The sequence below is a fragment of the Lissotriton vulgaris genome, chromosome 6 (assembly GCF_964263255.1).
Source record: "Lissotriton vulgaris chromosome 6, aLisVul1.2, whole genome shotgun sequence".
Classification (NCBI taxonomy): Eukaryota; Metazoa; Chordata; class Amphibia; order Caudata; family Salamandridae; genus Lissotriton; species Lissotriton vulgaris.
Window position 1 is genome coordinate 584,593,909 of NC_141694.1, and position 18,627 is coordinate 584,612,535.

The following is an 18,627-nucleotide window of genomic DNA, read 5'->3' on the forward strand; positions in this document are numbered from 1 at the left end:
ACGTTTAGTGGTCTCGGGCGGACCCGATAAGGCAAGTCGGAAGCGAGGGACTCGGGACCCTAGAGTAAGGGGGCTATGCAGGCACCGAAATGCCGAAGTTACCTAGCCACGAGGGCTGCGGCTGCACAAGTCTTACAGGCGTCGGGGGGTCTTCGCTGACGAGCCAGGGGCCGGAAGAAAAGGAGTTGCTGGCCGGCGACCAGTGATGAATAGTTCGTAGAGATCCAAGCCTGGATCAGTGAGTGTTGATACCTGAAAGCAGAGGGGACCAAGTTCGTACTACTAGCCAGTAGTCAGAAGGTACCAGGAAGGCACCGGATGGCCGTCACCTCGACTAGGTGAGTGGGCGACGCTAGGCTCTGCAGTCTCACGGACCAGGAGGCGTTGTCGGCGACCAGGATGGAGGTGCGAGCTGTCCCACGAAGATTGATGCTGTCGGCGTCGCTGGGCCCAGGATTGGGGCAACAAGCCTTGGCAGATTTCAGGGCCACGTGGTGGGCCTAAAATGGCGTCTTGAGTGGACCAGGGGGGTCCGGGATGCTCCTCTCGACAAAGGGAGCAAGGGCCGATCTGGAGCAACCAGACCAGCAACGTTGGTTGTCGGATGTCGTCAAAGAAGGGCACAAGCTAGCGGCTAGTGACCAGACAACGTGCTGAGCAGCGAGCAGAAGGGCCCCACGCAGATGGGAGACTGCACCTCGGTGCTGAAGCTACTCAGGGTCGGGGCTTCTCGGACCCCAGAGCACTCACCAGAGAATTGCTTCGATGGTCGTGCTGATTAAGAAAGCGTGCAGGTTTTGATGGCCGGTCCCTCGAGGTCTCGTCGCACCCACAGATCTCAGCTGAGCTGACGACGTGGGTAGAGGTCAGAGGTGCCAGGGAAGCCGGTTCTCGTCGAGCTGGGCCGTCGGATCCTTGAGGAAGGACTTGCAGCAAACCGCAGAGTTCTTAGATGGTGCCCGCTGATGCAGGGTGACTACTCCTTAGCCACAAGGGAGAAATCTTGAGAAGAGTCTCGAATGTCCTTTCGTAGAAAGTAGTTCTTGATTCAAAGATGATCTAATTTGGAAGGGTCCCCGCTCCGGCCTTTATCCTAAAGAAAGGGGAGGGTACATGACTAGGTCCTGCCCTAAGGGTGGGACCAGGATGGGGGGTAGTTACACCCCTCTCCCCCTGCTGGACTTTCCCCAGGTCAGGGGCTGCGCGCCCCTGGAACTGGTTCTAGCCGGCAGATGCGTAGTGAGCACCGGGGTGCCACTCCGCAGTCACCTTCTGGTAAAGCCCTACCTACCCAGAATACACAAACCCTGTCTGGGACGGTGCGAACACCGCCCCTGACAGGAAACCCTTTGTCCAAGCTCTCCTCGCTGGAAGGACTCCCAGCAGCAGGAGGTCAGACTCGTGTCTGTGGTGGCAGCGTCCATTTTGTGGAGCTGAGGCTTCGTTTAACTTTAACCGGGGTTCACAGTTACGTACATGTCGTGTCCCTCTAGAAGGGCGGAATGCTAACCTCGTCGCCAGAATTGGTGAGGGGGCAGCATCCCGATTCGTATGACACCTTACTCGACATGTCTTGATAACGCGATACCGAAGTTACCGATATGATATGCGTTATCATGGAACAGCCATTGGGTCTTGGTTCCGCAAGCTGCAACCGGGCTCGGCTCGTGCCAGAGCCCAATTCACACGGTTCCATGCACTCTGCCTTCAGGATTGTCAAGGCCTGCCATAGGAGTGACTGATAGGAACTCGGGTGTCCATTTTAAGGTTAGGTATAGGGATACTATACCTACAGCAACGGGCGAGGACGCCACGTTGCCCCAGCTGTCGTGCAGCCAGTTGTGTCAGATTTAGATGGCCATCCAGGGGTGGCATAATACATGCTTCAGCCCCTGGTAGGCCCTGGGTACACCGATGCCCTGAGTTACAGGGTCTGACGGGGTGGCTCAGTTCCAATTGGGTAATGCACCTAAGGTACACATATCAATTTAGCGAGAGAACAGCTAGGCTGTGGGTCTGATTGGCAGGCCCACAGCCCGAGGAAGTCGTAAACCAGTGAAACAAAAGCAAAAAGTCCGGGTGATCATAGGATTGCAGTCCCTACTCTCCTACACGGAAGACATGACGAACCACCTCCGGATGAAGCCTCCACTCGTGATCGGCAGAGAACTGCCGAATGAGACCGTCTGCACGTACGTTCAGAACTTCTGCCAGATGATTTGCCGTCAGACAAATCTGATGGTCCTGAGCCTCTCTGCAGAGACAATGCAACCCCAATCCTCCTGGTTTGTTGACATACCACATTGCGGTAGTGATGTCAGTTAGTGTTAGAAATGGGATCCCTGGCTGGCCAGGGCTTGCACCAAAGTCAGTCAGACCACCACTCCCAAGTCAGGGCAAGGGAACGAATATGCTACTTACCAGTATGCATCTGTTCTCGGCATGTAGGGCTGCTGACATTCATATCTATGCATAGATCGCCGCCTAGTGTTGGGTCCGGATGATCGCACATTGTTTTCCTGGAAGAGTCTTCGAAGTATCACGAGATAGGTGGCTCCTCCCCTGGACTACAATGCGCATGGGCATCGACTCCATCCTCAGATTGTTTTTAGCCATTGTGGCCAAGATGGAGTGAAACTAAGTGAATGATGACCATGCCAGAAGTATGTGTGAATGCTGCAGCCGCTACAGGCGCCGGGGAGGAGGGCGGGCGATACGAATGTCAGCAGCCCTACATGCCAAGAACAGATGCATACTGGTAAGTAGCATATTCGGTTCGAGGCATGTGGGCTGCTGAATTCATATCTGTGCATAGAATACATAGCAGTCCCTCCATTAACGGCGGCAGCTGCAGCAGTTTGGAAAAGTGTTTTTAGAACAGCCTGCCCTACAGCGGCCTGCTGTTTGGAGTGCACATCAACACAGTAATGTTTTGTAAATGTGTGTGTGGTAGACCATGTGGCTGCTTTACATATGTCTTCCAAAGGAATGTTTCCAAGGAAAGCCATGGAGGCCCCCAACTTTCGGGTGGAGTGGGCCTGTGGTGGAATGGGGAGATTGCGCTTGGCTTTCTGATAGCAGATCTGAACACATTTAACGATCCACCTGGCTAAACCAGCCTTGGAAATGGGGTTGCCTTTGTGTTGTGGCGAAAAGGCAACAAATAGTTGTTTAGTCTTTCGAAAATCTTTGGTCCTATCAATGTAGTACATTAGGGCCCTCTTGACGTCAAGTGTGTGGAGCATCCTCGTCCGCTGAGGAATGACTCATTTGAGTCCTTCCAGAAAGGCTTTAATGGCAGGCACCCTGAAAAGGGAGAGGTGCTGTCTGTTTTGGAGATAAGCAGCCATTGCGGAGAGATGTATACGAATGGAAGCCTAGGCCAGATTACATTTGTACAGATGTAAGAGATAACAAATGATGTTCTGAATAGATGCATCCAGCGGGTTAATGTTGTCTGCACAATAAATGACAAACCGCTTCCATTTCGCCTCATAGCATGCTCTGGTGGTGGGCTTCCTTGCCTCCCTGATTATGTCCATACAGTCAGGAGGTAAGTTGAGGTAGCCAAACTCTAAGACCTCAGGAGCCAGATCGCCAGGTTGAGCTGTTGCGGACCTGGATGCTGAATGTCGCCATGGCTCTGCGTCAAAAGCCTGGGTGTGAGGCGCAGCTTTTGATGCGGTACCACGGACAGTTCCAGAAACGTGGTGTACCATGGTTGGCGAGCTCACGTCGAAGCAACCAGGATGAGAGTCATTGAGTGCTGCTTCAGCTTGCGTGCCACCAGCGGGATTAGAGGTGCTGGGGGAAAAGCGAACGCAAATTTGCCTGACCAGTTCATCCATATCGCATTGCCTTGCGACTGTCGGTGTGGAAACCTGGCGGCAAAGCTTCGGCATTTTGCGTTCTCCTTTGTGGCGAACAGGTCTATCTCCGGATGACCCCACTTTTGGAAGTACGGGTGGAGTACTGATGGATGTAGCTCCCACTCGTGCCATTTGGTGGCTGTACCTGCTGAGCAGGTCTGCCATCTAATTGTCCTTGCCTGGGAGGTGTTCTGCCATGAGGAAGATGTTTCTCTGAATGGTCCACTACCACATGCTCTGAGCCAGATGAGACAACTGTGGAGAGTGTGTTCCTCCATGCTTCTGAATGTAGTACATGGCCGTCATGTTGTCCGTCCGGATCAACACGACCTGGTTGTACAGATGTACTTTGAAGGCTTTTAGTGCCATGAAGATCGCCATCAGTTCAAGAACGTTGATGTGCATCTTCCTTTGCTGTAGTGTCCATAGTCCCTGCACAGTGTAATGGAGTACATGAGCTCCCCATCCCTGGAGTGAAGCGTCCGACGTCAGGATGATCTGTGGCACAGGCTCCTGGAACGGTCGTCCCTTGCAAAGGTTTCATGGATTCCACCAATGCAGAGAGTTGTATGCTCGACCGCTCACCAACACTAGGTCTTTCAACTGTCCGTGAGCCTGAGTCCACTGACGTGCTAAGTACTCCTGAAGCGGACGCATATGTAGTCTCGCGGGCGGGACTATGGAGATGCAGGAGGCCATCATGCCTATCAACTGCATAAACACTCGTGCTGTAAGCGAGTGTTGTGGTCTGAATTTCTGTATCAGCGATTGAATGCTGCTGACCCTCACTGAATTTGGCTGAGCTGTGGCTGCCAGAGTGTTTAACGTCGCACCCAGATACTGCCGTATGTGGGCGGGTTGCAGGTGGGACTTTGGGTACTTCAGTGAGAATCCCAGATCGTGAAGAAGGTGAATGGTGTGGGACACTTGGGCGGCACACTGCTGGGCCGACTTTGCCTGGATGAGCCAGTCGTCCAGATAAGGGTAGACGTGAATGTTCTGTCTCCTTAGGTGCACCGCCACCGTCGCCAGGCACTTCGTAAACACCCTGGGTGCCGTGGTGACCCCGAAAGGCAAAACCTTGAACTGGTAATGTTGGTTTTGGATGGTGAACCGGAGGTATTTTTTGTGCGACGGGTGCAGCGGAATGTGAAAATACGCATCCTTTAGGTCTAAGGTTGCGAGAAAATCCCCCTGATTGAGCAACAGGAGTACTTGCTGCAGGGTCAGCATGTGAAAGTGCTCCGATAGAATGTACTGATTGAGGGGTCTGAGGTCCAGTATGGGTCTGAGGTCCAGTATGGGTCTGAGGGACCCGTCCTTTCTTGGTATCAAGAAGTACAGTGAGTAAACTCCTGTGCCTCTTTCTTTCACAGGCACGAGCTCGATTGCCCCTTTTTGCAGCATGACGAGGACCTTCTGCTGCAATAAGTGCAAGTGCTCGGCGGACATAGGACGGTATCTTGGGGGTATGTTGGGTGGAGTGGATGTTAACTCCAGACAATAACCGTACTGTATAAGCTGTGTGATCCACCTGTCTGGTCTGTGGTGATGGACTTCCAGACTGGCAGGAACTGTTGAAGTCTCCCCCCGACCGGTGTTGCGTGGTCGGGGGGCAGTGACAAGGCGTCACTGTTTGTTAGTGGCAGAGGATCTGGAGTTGTTGTTGCCACGACCTCTGCCTTTGGTGCGGTTTCCACGATATCCACCACGGTTTTGTTTGGTGTATGTGGACTGCGTGTTGCCTTTATAGTACTGCGTGGTTTGTGAGAGCTGGCCTCTGGAAACACCTCTAGCGCTTGAGCGACGAAAAGAACCAGCCCTGAACTGCTGGGACTGCAAGGCCCCCATGGACTTAGCAGTTTCAGTGTCTTTTTTGATATTTTCCAAGGTGGTGTCCACCTCTGGGCCAAACAGATGATCAGGGTTTACAGTCTGATTAAGAATGGTGGTCTGTATCTCTGGCTTAAATCCAGAGAGTCTGAGCCAGGCATGTCGTCTCAGCATGACGCTAGTGTTGACAGCTCTGGCCGCGGTATCAGCCGCGTCCAGCGCACATTTAATGGAAGCATTGGATATCAACTTCCCCTCTTGGATGAGCATCTCAGCTGCCTCTTTGTATTCGTCTGGCAGGTGCTGTAACAGGGTCTCCAGTGTGTCATAGTGTGCCCTGTCATACCTCGCTAGAAGCGCTTGTGTATTTGAAATGCGCCATATATTGGCCGCTTGAGCTGCCACCCTTTTCCCTGATGCCTCAAACACCTTAGATTCTTTATCTGGGGGAGGAGCATCACCCGTTGTTTGAGAATTAGCCCTCTTCCGGGCATTTGAAACAACAAGAGAGTCCAAAGGCAACTGTCCCTTGATGTACGTAGGGTCAGTAGGCCCTGGTTTATACTTCTTCTCAATCATAGGGTTTATCCCCCTGGCTCTGGTAGGCTCTTTAAAGATCTCCCCAGCATGTTTTAAGACACCCTTCAACATAGGCAGAGTCTTGACAGTTCTCTCCGAGACGGAAAAGGAGTCAAAAATAAAGTCCCCTTCAATGGGGTCAGCATGGAGCTGGACGTCATGATTCTTAGCCGCCCTTTCAATGAGGGCATTAAACGCCGCTGAATCCTCTGTAGGCGACGTTTTTACAGCATAAAGTTGTGTCTGGGGTAGAGTGAAGATCACCTGGATCAGCACCAGCTGCCCAGGGCTCACTGGTATCATCAGGGTCGGTGTAGTGAGGATAGCTGTATTCATCGTCATCATCACCATCTCCAGCGTCCACGTCAGAGTAAGTGGGCGAGACATCATGGCCATGTGGAGAAAGTGGTTCCACAATAACAGGAGTCGAAGTGGAATCCTTTTTCTTCAAAGGAATTTTGTAGGACTCCATCGACTGTTCCGGGCCAATTTTCAGTTTATGGAGGGAAAGTCTGCCTGTTTCGGCATCGATAAAGTGTTCTTGTTGTTCTTCCTACGAAGATTGTCGATGCTTTAATGTTGGGACCACTGTCGTCGACTTCGGCGCCGAGGGCACCTTCTCGGGCACGCCGGCGCCCATCCTAGGGGTGAAAGCCTTCAGCGCCACTTTCGGCGACAGCGTGAAGAGAATGGGCGTCGACGCCTTTTGAGGTTTATCGACCGGCTTCGAAGGTGGAGGATCTTTCGGACCGACAGTCAAACCCGTCTCCTTGATGATCTTCAGGGAGTCCGCCACCTGCTTGGAGAAAGCGGCGGACGGACGCGCCGAGTCGACGGGAGTCTTCGAGGCCCCACTAGACGTGGCCTCGTGGGTCGTGCCGCTTTTGGCCTTGTCATGTTGACGCGGAGTCTCGAGAACCTTCGGATCACAGAGTCCCTTGTTTGTGTCGACCACCTTCGGCGCCGATTTACTCTGTTCGACCACCTTGACCTTTGTCTTTGGCGTGGCAGACTTCGTCGACGCCCTTGACCTGTGTCTTCGGATCGACAACACCCTTCTGCTTCGTCGGCGCCGACAGCTCCAAGGCCTTCGATCCGACCAAAGTAATGCGCACTTTTGTTTCGAGGGGGGCACCAGTGCTTTCGCTTGCGTCGAGATCGTTGGTTTTCCTATAGCGGTGGCTACCTGTGCCAGCTGCAGCAGTTTGAAAAAGAGTTTTGAGGACAGGCCTGGCCTACAGCAGCTTGCTGTTGGAATGTGCGTCTACACAATGTTTTGTGAAAGTGTGTATGGTAGACCATGTGGCTGCTCTACAGATATCCTCAAGGGGAATATTTCCTAGGAAAGTCATGGATGCCCCCATTTTGCGCGTAGAGTGTGCTCTTAGGGGGGACTGTTAAAGTGCGTTTAGCTTTTTGATAGCATATTTGAATGCATTTAACTATCCATCTGGCTATTCCTGACTTTGATATGGGATTTTCTTTGTGTTGTGGTGCGAATGCAACAAACAACTGTTTTTTTTTTCTAAATGCCTTTGTCCTGTCAACATAATATAGCAGAGCCCTTTTGACATCTAGGGTGTGTAGGGCTCTTTCCGCTACTGACTGGATTTTGTAAGAACACTGGCAGTTCTATAGATTGGTTGAAGTGGAAATTGGATAGGACTTTTGGCATAAACTTAGGGTTTGTTCTAAGTACTACCCTGTTTGCGTGTATTTGCATAAAGGGTTCTTAAATAGTTAGTGCTTGTAGCTCGCTAACTCTTCTAAGTGAGGTAATAGCAATAAGGAAAGCCACCTTCCATGTGAGAAATTGTAGTTCACATGAATGTAGGGGTTCAAAGGGAGGCCCCATAAGTCTGGTGAGTACAACGCTTAGATTCCAGACTGGTGAGGGTGGGTTTTTTGGAGGAATTGCTCTTTTGAGGCCCTCCATGAACGCTTTTATTGCTGGTACTCTAAACAGTGAAAGGTGTTGTCTGTTTTGGAGGTATGATGCTATAGCAGCTAAGTGTAGTCTTATAGAAGAATAAGCTAGGTTGCACCTTTGAAGGTGCAACAGGTAGCATATGCTGTTTTGTATAGAAGCATCTAATGGATTGATTTGGTTATTGTTACAGTAAATAACAAATCTTTTCCATTTAGCCGCTTAAAATGCCCTAGTTGTTGGCCTTCTTGCCTCCTTAATAATGTTCATGCAGTCTGGAGACAAGTTAAGGTATCCGAATTCTAAGACTTCAGGAGCCAGATCGCTAGGTTCAACTGATTGGGATCTGGGTGTTTGATTTCTCCATGGCTCCGAGTCAGAAGATTGGGTGTGAGTTTTAGTCTTTGATGAGGCACTACTGAAAGTTCTAGGAACTTTGTGTACCATGGTTGCCTTGCCCATGTTGGAGCAACAGGATCATTGTTACTGACTGTTGCCGGAGTTTGCGTGCCACTAGTGGAATTAGTGGAGCTGGGGGAAAAGCGTACGCAAATCTGCCTGACCAGTTCATCCAGATCGCATTGCCCTGTGACAACGGATGTGGGAACCTGGCGGCAAAGTACTGGCATTTTGAGTTTTCTTTTGTGGCAAACAGGTCTATTTCTGGGTGCCCCCATTTTTGAAAGAATGGTTGGAGGACTGGAGGGTGAATCTCCCATTCGTGTAGCTGCTGGCTTTGTCTGCTGAGTAAATCCGCTATTTGATTGTCCTTCCTTGGGAGGTGTGCTGCCAGGAGAAATAGGTTTTTTGGAATTGCCCACTTCCATATGCTTTGCGCTAAGTGAGACAGTTGTAGAGTGCGTTCCACCCTGTTTCTGTATGTAGTACATGGCTGTCATGTTGTCTGTCCGGATCAACACAGTCTTGTTGTACAGGGGTTTCTGGAATGCTTTTAGAGCTAGAAATATTGCTAGCAACTCCAAATGGTTTATATGCATTTTTTTCTGCTGGGTTGTCCAAAGTACCTGCACTGTGTATTGGAGTACGTGGGCTCCCCAACCGTCCGCTGTTAACACTATCTGTGGAACCTGCTCTTGGAACAGTCGTCATTTGGAAAGGTTTGTGGGTTCCACCACTGCAGAGAGTTGTATGCACAACTGTTTACCAACACTAGGTCCTTTAATAGTCCCAGAGCTTGGTTCCACTGGTTTGCTAGGCATTCCTGCAGTGGACGCATGTGAAGTCGGGCATGAGGGACAATGAAAATGCAGGAGGCCATCATGCCTATGAGCTGCATGAACACTCGAGCTGACAGGGAGTGCTTGTGGTTGGAATTTGCGAATGAGCATTTGCATACTGGTTATTCTCGCTGCATTTGGATATGCCTTTGCTAGCTAGGTGTTTATAGTAGCTCCCAGATATTGCTGTATGTGGGATGGCTGTAGGTTGGATTTTGGGTAGTTTATTAAAAAACCTAAGCTGTGTAGCAGCTGAAGTGTTTGAGACATATGGCTTTTGCACTGTTTGTACGATTTTGCTTGTATCAGCCAATCGTCCAAGTATGGATAAATGTGAATGTGTTGTCTCCTTAGAAGTGCAGCTACTGTCGCTAGACATTTTGTGAACACTCTTGGAGCTGTGGTCACCCCAAAGGGGAGAACTTTGAATTGATAGTGCTGTTTTGGATTGTGAACCTGAGATACTTTCTGTGAGAAGGATGTATAGGTATGTGGAAGTATGCATCCTTGAGGTCTAAGGTTGCTAGGAAGTCTCCTTGCCTTAGCAACGGTAGGACTTGCTGTAGAGTGATCATGTGGAAGTGCTCCGAAAGTATATACTGGTTTAGGGGTCTACGGTCCAGTATTGGTCTGAGGGACCCGTCCTTCTTGGGAATGAGGAAGTATAGTGAGTATACTCCTGTTCCTTGGTGCTGGAGAGGGACTGGCTCTATGGCCCCATTTTCCAGCATACTTTTCATCTCTTGTCGTAAGAGAGCGATGTGTTCTGTGGACATTGGACGGTGTTTGGGTGGTATTTTGGGTGGAGTAGAAGTCAGTTCTAGACAGTAGCCATACTGAATAATTTGTCTTACCCACCTGTCTGTAGTAATGTTGTTCCAGACTGGTAGGAACGGTTGTATTCTTCCTCCGACCGGTGTTTCGTGGTCTGGAGGTAGTGTATTGAAGTCCCTGTTTTGTGGCAGTGGAGATTCCATTATTGCCTCAACGTCCTCTCCCCTTATTGCCATTTCCTCTGTATCCACCTCGATTGGGACTTTTATTGAAGCTGGACTGGGTATTGGCTTTATATGCCGAGGCACCTTGTGCGGTGTTGCCTCGTGCAGCTCCTCTGTATGATGAGCGCCAAAAGGAGTGTTTATACTGTTGGAACTGCAACGCACCCATTGACTTTGCAGTCTGTGTCTTTTTCCATTTTATCCAGAATATTATCTACTGCTGGTCCAAAGAGAAAGTCTGGATTGACCGGCTGGTTTAGAATAGTAGATTGCACCTCGCTTTTAAAGCCTGAGATGCGTACTCATGCGTGTCAACGGATCTTGCTGCGGTATCTGCTGCGTCTAATGCACATTTAATGGAAGCATTTGTGATGAGCTTCCCTTCCTGAATAAGAGCATCAGCTTGTTCTTTGAATGGCTCAGGCAGATGTTGCATTATGCTCTCTAGTCTATCGTAGTGTACCCTATCGTAGCGAGCTAGTAGAGCCTGCGTGTTAGCTATTCTCCATGAATTGGCTGCCTGTGCAGCCACTCTTTACTGAGGCTTCAAGGATTTTGGATTCCTTATCGGGAGGTGGTGCTTCTCCAGTTGTTTGGGAGTTCGCCCTTTTACGTGCATTAGCTACAACTAGTGAATCCAGTGGTAGTTGACCTCTAACGTATGTGGGGTCTGAAGGGGCAGGCCTATATTTTTTCTCAACTCTAGGGTTGATAACACGTGCTCTAGCTGTATCCTTAAAGATATCATTGGTGTGTTTTAGTACACCCTTTAACATCGGGAGTGTTTTAACTGTTCTCTCAGAAGAGGCATATGTGTCAAAAAGGAAATCTTCCTCTATTGGGTCACTATGCATATCAACATTGTGGTATAGTGCCGCCCTGTTCACTAGTAGGTTAAATGCTACTGTATCATCTGTGGGTGATGGTTTAACTGGATAGGAGGAGGTGTCAGGGATGGGATGTGTATCATATGGTTCTTGTTGATTGTCCCATGGGTTATTCTGTGTCTCTTAATCCTGTGGATAGTTCTAATCCTGCTCAGGATCCTCTTCTTCATAATCTACATTATACTCTGACTGTGTTGAAGAGTAAGGGGCATAAGGCGTGGTAGGCATAGTAGGAGAGACAGGTTGGAAAGGTCTAAGTGGAGAAGTGGCAGAGTCTTTCTTTTTTTTTTAGAGGAATTGGTGAAGAAGGTTCAGTGTCCACTGGTCTCTTTTTTCTGTAAACTGTTACTTTGCCATTCTCAGGGTCTATGTACAGTTTTGATTGTTCCCCTTCTATAGGATCAGGGTGAAAGACTTCTTCTTCCACTGTCCTTGGTTTTGGAGTCCAATCCTTCAGTTTTGTCTTTTTTGGTTCGACATTTGTTTTTGGATCGACAGGTTGTTGGTTTTGTAGGATTAGTTGTTTTTACACCCTTTTTCGGTTCGAGGCTGGGTTTCGGATCGACCATTTTTTTAGGAGCTTCGACCTTCTTTGTGGTTTGTCCTTTGTCGAATCGATTGGTTTCTTTGGTTCGACTGTGTTCTTGGGAGCAGTTGTGCTCGGGTCGATTGGCTTTGGCGCAACCTTCTTTGGTTTGACTGCTTTCGGTTCGACCGGCTTTTACGGGGCGACGTTTGAGTCTATGCCCCTTTTCGGGTCGATGTCCTTTGGTTGTAAAGGCTTACGCGGCACGTCGAGTCTGGGCGGCCTTTGGGTCTGTGACTTTCAGTACGATGACTTTCAGTCAGACAGCCTTTGGATCGACAACCTTTAGTTTTTTGAGAACGTGACTTGGGCCTGTAATGTCAAAAGGCTTTTTCTTGGTATTCGTAGCAGAGCTTGAATGCGGGGCTATTGAATCAGTGTCTTGATCTTGGCTAAGGCCTGATGGCGATGCCTCGACCGGAGCCTTTGTTCACAGTAGAGTGGGTTTTAGGGGCAGTGCACTCACGGTTTGCCCCTGAGGGATCTGTTCCTCTTCCGATCGTCCTCGACGGCCACGATCTCTAGATCCGAGTCTTGTACATCGACGAGCTCTTGGTAGTTGTCGAAAATGTTTTCCAGGTCTGGTGCTGGTCTCTGCATCTCTTGCCTAGCGGCCCGTCTATTCCGGATCGTCTTTTTGGAACAGAATTGGGCACAAACCAGGCAATCTTCTTCTTTATGGTCTGGTGACAAGCACTTGTTGCATACTGGATGTCTTTCAGTATGCGGGTACTTGGAATGTCATTGTGGGCAGAATTTAAATGGACTCCGTTCCATCGACGATAGGCCCACATGGCGTCGAAAAGCCCAACGGGCCGCGCCGACGACCGGCGAGAAGTAGGAAGTTTATCCGAGGTAATAGGCACCGAGCGGAAACAATACCGTCGATTCCGAAGGCCTTTTGGCCTTTAAAAAAGTTTATTTTCGATTCCGAACTTCGAGTGTAGGAAAAACATCCGAACCCAATGGCGGAAAAAAACTATCTGAAGATGGAGAGGATGCCCATGCGCACTGCAGTCCAAAGGAGGAGCCACATATCTTGTGATACTTCAAAGACTCTTCCAGGACAACAAGGTGCAATCATCCGGACCCAACACTAGGCGGCGATCTATGCACAGATATGAAATCAGCAGCCCACATGTCTCGAACATGTGTATTCATTTTTGCAGCAATGGTGGTATGCTGCGCTTTAAATGAATATGTTTAAAAGTTAAGTGCGCCATACTGAGATTGCTACAATAGTTATTTGTGGATGCGTTAACAATTAACGTGTGCACTGCTGGCTGGTGGTGTGTGTGCCTGTAGAAATTGTGCACTGATGTGGGGAGGTGGTTGTGCGTGTGCGTGTGTGCGGTGGTGCGCAGGCGTGGTGGTGCGCGGGCGTGGTGGTGCGCGGGCGTGGTTGTCCGCGGGAGGGAGCTTCAGGTCCGCGGGAGGGAGCCGAGGTCCGCGGGAGGGAGCCGAGGTCCGCGGGAGGGAGCCGAGGTCCGCGAGTGGGGGCAGACTCCATGTGAGGAAGCCCCAAGTCCACGGGAGGGTGCAGAGTCCACGGGCGCGGCACGAGCCCACATGAGGGAGCTCAAGGTCGATATGATGGAGTCCAAAGCACATGGGACGGGCCCAGGGTCCACGGGTCGGGGCAAGGGTCACGCGAGGGTACCCAAACTCCAGTGGAGAGCAGTGGGCGGTGACGGGGGCAAGAAGAGTTCACGGGCATGGTGGGACGCCCACGGGCAGATAGATGCTCACTTTCAGGGACATCAATAAAACTTAGTAGGCACAAGTTGAAACTACGCTATAAGAGGATGGGGCGAGCACACACTAAGTGCATGTGTGTGTTGTCTGCTTAACTTGTGCACTTTCCATGTTCTCATGCTTGTGCTTCACTGGCCTGGTGTTCGTGCTCTCGGTGGTTGCTCTCAGGTGTGCCGTGATTCATCGCCCTGGTGTTCGTGCTCTCAGGGGCTTGCTCTCAGGTGTGCCATGCTTCACTGTGTGCAGCTAGTTCCAAGAAATGCGCATCGCTCGCTCTGCGTGTCAAGGGGCACTTGAAATGTCTGTTACTTTAGATATCCTTTAAACTAATGGGTGCTGCATCCCACTGTTGATGTTAACCCGCTGTCTTGTGGCTGGCGGGCGCTAGCTATTGCACAAAAAAAAAAAAACACGCTCGCGCACCACTGCGAGCATATGTTTTCAATTATCGCGCTTCTGTATGGGCACGATAATTGAAAACATATGGGCTTTGGTGCGCATAACAGACACTTTAGTGGAAGTAGACATCAGAAATGTAGAGCCAAGACAAAAAGATACATTGTTAGAGAACGGATTTGCAAACATTCCACTAAACAATAAAGCATGTATTACCTGAACATGTGACAGGTCGCTGTCCTTAAACTGTTGTAGAACAGCTAGTGCACCATCTTCGTTAAATTCCTTTAAAGCTTCAATCGCTCGTTCATCTAAATCACTGTGTGCAACTAAACCTATTACAAAAGAAAGACCTGCTCAATGCATTTCACAAGACACATTTTTATAATCACAAACAAGGTTATGTTATAAAGGAAGGAACATATGCATTGTCAAAAGAAAAACATTTTTACAAGTAAACGTGCCTCAGATATATAAAATTGTTGCAGACTGTAGGAAAGTGCCCCTTTCGTATGGTTACCCCCTAACTTTTTGCCAGCTATCCGATGCCTACTTGACTGTGTATGCTGGAAGCCTGCTAACCAGGCCCCAGCACGTGTTCTTTTCTGAAACAGTTCCTTTGTATCCACAATTGGCACCCCTCTGGGCCACCGCTAATTCCCTTGTAAAAAGTACCCCTGGTACCACTGGCCTTGTGACCAGAGAAGGTCTCCGACTGCTGCAGAATGTATTATGCCACCCTCAGAGACCACTCACCTTAACACCCCCACCCTGCCAACGCAGACTGGGTGTTTTGGTGCAGACCAAACTAAAGAGTAAACAAGGCACACATCCCGGTGTGCCATACCCACGAACACGGACTGTGGCATGGGTAAGTTACCCCTCTAGCAGGACTTCCAGCCCTAAAGGAAGGGTGCCCCATGTCTAGGTGCTGCAAGAGCAATATGCCCCTAGAGTATACAGACATTTTAAGTGTAATGAAGTAATTTTGAGCACATGGGTTGGCAGTTACTCAACAAACTCCCTAGCTCCAGGATGGCTTTAACCAAGTCTGGGAAGTTTGTTATCAAACTTCCCAGCACATTAAACCTGCACTGATGTCAGTGTTGAATTTAATGAAAAATGCACACTGAGGGAATCTTCAAGATGCCCCCTGAAAAACGACCAACTCTGGAGTGGCTTCTGACTGGTTGCCAGCCATCTGCCACTATCCAACAGGTTTCCGGACCCCTGAGTAGAGAGAGAGCTGTAGTAAAGTGCCCCTTTTTGCATGATTGCCCCCACTTTTTGCCAAGCTGTTGTTGTACTTTGACCGAGTGTGTCCTGGGTTTCTGTCAACCAGGGCCTATGTTCTTTCTCTAAACTATACTGTTGCAAATCCCAATTGGCAACTCTATGGCCACATGTAAGTCCCAGGTAAAAGGTACCATAGGTAACAAGGGCACTGTGAATAGGGAAGGCAGCTGAGGGTTGCAGCTTCTATTGTGCCACCCTTAGGGACCCTCTACCTTTATATACTCCCTCCCTCCCCTTTTGGTACAGAACAAAATGAAGAGTTGAAATGGCACATATCCCTGTCTGCCATGCCTACAATTAACTGGCTTGTCATAGGTGAGCCACCCCTCTACCTGGGTGCACTATAACAGTGTTGAGGGTACAGGTGCATGAGCCCTGTACCCCTTCCGTGTCTAAGTCAATTCTTAGACATTGTAAATGCAGTAATGCCTTTAAGAGTATATGGTGCTGGGAGTTTGTCATTACGAACCCCACAGCACCATAATGGCTTTATTGAAAACTGGGAAGCTTGGTATCAAACTTCTCGGTACATTAAACCCACACGGATGCCAGTGTGGGATTTAACGAAAAATGCACTCAGTGGGCATCCCCACAGTGGGCACTCAGATACCCCCTGAACAACGACCAAAGTCTAGTTTCCTGGCTGAGTGGCTGCTCTTCAGCTGCCACCAACAGACATCTTTCTAGACCCCTGGGTCGACAGCATGACACTTTCAGGGTCCTGAAACAATGCACATCCTGGGACGAAGTGCCAAGCCTCCTCCCCCAGGATGGGCAGGCTGCACGAAGGAGAAGCTGCACAGTCTTGCCGCCTTTGTAAGCTACCCCAGCCAATTGCTGCTCTCAGCAACTGGACCCCATCGGTTCGGACCCCCACTTTCGGTGGGCGAATCGGTGGGAAAACCAAGTTAGGAGGTGAGGGTGGCATAATAGGGGGTGTACCCACCCCAAGGAAGAGACCCTTTGGTCCCAACCTGAACCTACCTGGAACACCCCTAAATCTAGTATTTAGGGGCAACCACGAACCATGCCTCCTCAGACAAGAAGAAAGAAGGACCGAAGAAGCCATGCTGAACTAAGAGGAGGACTGACCTGGCTTCAGCCCCATCAGCCTGTCCCCACCTTGAACTGGCTCCTGCAAAATCCCAGGCATGTTCTACAGCCTGCAGCTCCCAAGAACCCGGAGGACTTGCCCTGCCTTCCCAAACCAAGATTTTTGTCTCCCGTGACCATCGGATTTGCTCACCAACAGACTCTGGCTCCGGCCAAATCAAAGAGTCTGCACCCGATGCCCACAGCCCAAGTTAGAGTGGCCCAACACCACGAGGAGGTCTACTGGCGAACCGGACCTGAGATCTGGTGATCTATGACCAGCCTTGAATCTCCATAAGACACTTGCAGCCCTTTTCTGGAGGATCCAGACAACCGGAGCCGGTAACAAAAACCAGACACGTAAAGACACTCCTGCTCCAGACAACCCATGGCATTGGGTGGCCCAACCAACGGTGCCCCAGCATCCCTAGGCATACCAAAGTACCTCACCAAATAGCGGTCACCTCCAAAAGATGGTTGTCCCGAGTCTGCAGTGTTTGTTGCAACCAGAGAATCCCCATTGAAATCAACAGGGCACCCGACGCCAAACCAGCACCCTGCACCTGGCCGCCCCTGTGCACCTTGTGTAACAACTCAGATCCCCCTTTGCCCTGAGCTTATCACCTGGAGCTTTGCTTCCAAAACCTTGTGGCCTGCTCGTGAGCAGCCACCAATCGGCGGCCCCCTAGCCCCCATTGGGTAACACTGGGCCTTAGCACTCTGCACCCTGCTGCCCTAGTGCAGCTGAGGGTGCTTTAAGAGTGCATCCTCGACCCTGGGGGAACCCTGGTTCTAACCCCAGAACAACAACTCCCATAAACTCGTGCTAACCATGAAACCGATAACCTAATTTCCTCCCATAGGACTGCATTGACTGTTTTCTTGTGAAAATTGCTTTAATTGTGGAGTTGGTTTTGTATGAGAACTTGAAAAACTGCAAATAATTTAAAAAAAACTGCTTTACTGACCTTTTCTCTAGTAAATGTCCCAGTGTGATATCAGGCATATCACACAAAGTAATCAAAAGTAATCTCAAAGTAATTTCCACTGTATTGAAAAGATTTACAAACCTGTAACAAAGACATTTTCATTCAGCTTGCTTGTATTTTTCAACATGCCTTGAAGAGTACCATACACACTTACCTGTGCCAGGCTTGCTTGGTTCTAGAAAATATAGCTAAATAATATTTTTTTTACGAACAAACTGGTCCGAGTTCAGTCTGAGTGTGTACAACAAATGCTTAACACTACCCTCTGATAAAGCCATACTGCTTGCCCATACTACCACAAATAGAGAGTACGGTGCTATCTACTCGTACCGCTGCATACCTTTGGGGAATCCACTGGACTCTGTGCACACCATACCACATTTTGGCATAGTATATACAGAGCCAGCTCCCTACACCAACTGACACTCTTACAGCTTAGGCACATCGACATTCCATTACATCAACCACGCACTGGCCGAGAAGCAAGGAAAGGATGCATTATGCCATCAGGTTGCAACAAACATCTGCAGTGTTGTTGCACTAAAATGACGTAAATATAAATGCACTAAGAGTGTGAGGAAATGGGATGTATTATATGGTGCAGTTGTGAGACCTCGACGCTTAATAATCTACCAACCCTTTGAGGACCAGTCGGGCTTTCTTTGTCAAACCTCAGCTCAACCCGGAGTTGCTGTGGCTTCAAGCAGTCAGGTTCCAATAAAGGAGCAAGTGTAAAGCATTTAAACAGTACCAAAACAATAGAAGAAAGTAACCAAAAACAAGCAATTGCAATGCAATAGGTCTCGCATTAATTAAGTTTGAGCTATTGGCATTGCTAAATATTGCAACACCAATTGCAACAAAAGTCTATAAATTGTAGGCCAAAAAAATGTGTTTTTATTTTTGTGGCAATGGTGGCATGCTGCGCTTTAGATGAATAGGTTTAAAAGTACAGTGCAGTTCAACAAAAAGAGAGGTAGGGAGAAAGCCTCAACACTCTTAGTCCCCAAGTATATCATATAACAAGAAAAGAGTGTTAACGGTTTGCAGGTAAAACTGCCAGAGCAAAAAGAAGAAATACAACCCCAATTTGGTTTGTGATGTGCTTCATCATCGGGCCCCACTGGGAGTGGCTGAATGCCACCCCAGTGTGTTTCAACGCCAGATTTACTGCGGAGCGGG

At 49.4% G+C, this 18,627-nt stretch overlaps 1 protein-coding gene across 7 annotated transcripts in view; it reads right to left on the minus strand.

The window, feature by feature from the left end:
* Positions 1-18,627, minus strand: part of SYNCRIP (synaptotagmin binding cytoplasmic RNA interacting protein) — a 640,060-nt gene that overhangs the window by 499,848 nt on the left and 121,585 nt on the right. For all 7 annotated transcript variants that reach the window (XM_086926591.1, XM_086926592.1, XM_086926590.1 and 4 more), the window contains exon 3: positions 14,285-14,403. In XM_086926591.1, coding sequence (XP_086782717.1) covers positions 14,285-14,403 — 119 coding nt within the window. The remainder of the gene's footprint in view (positions 1-14,284; positions 14,404-18,627) is intronic.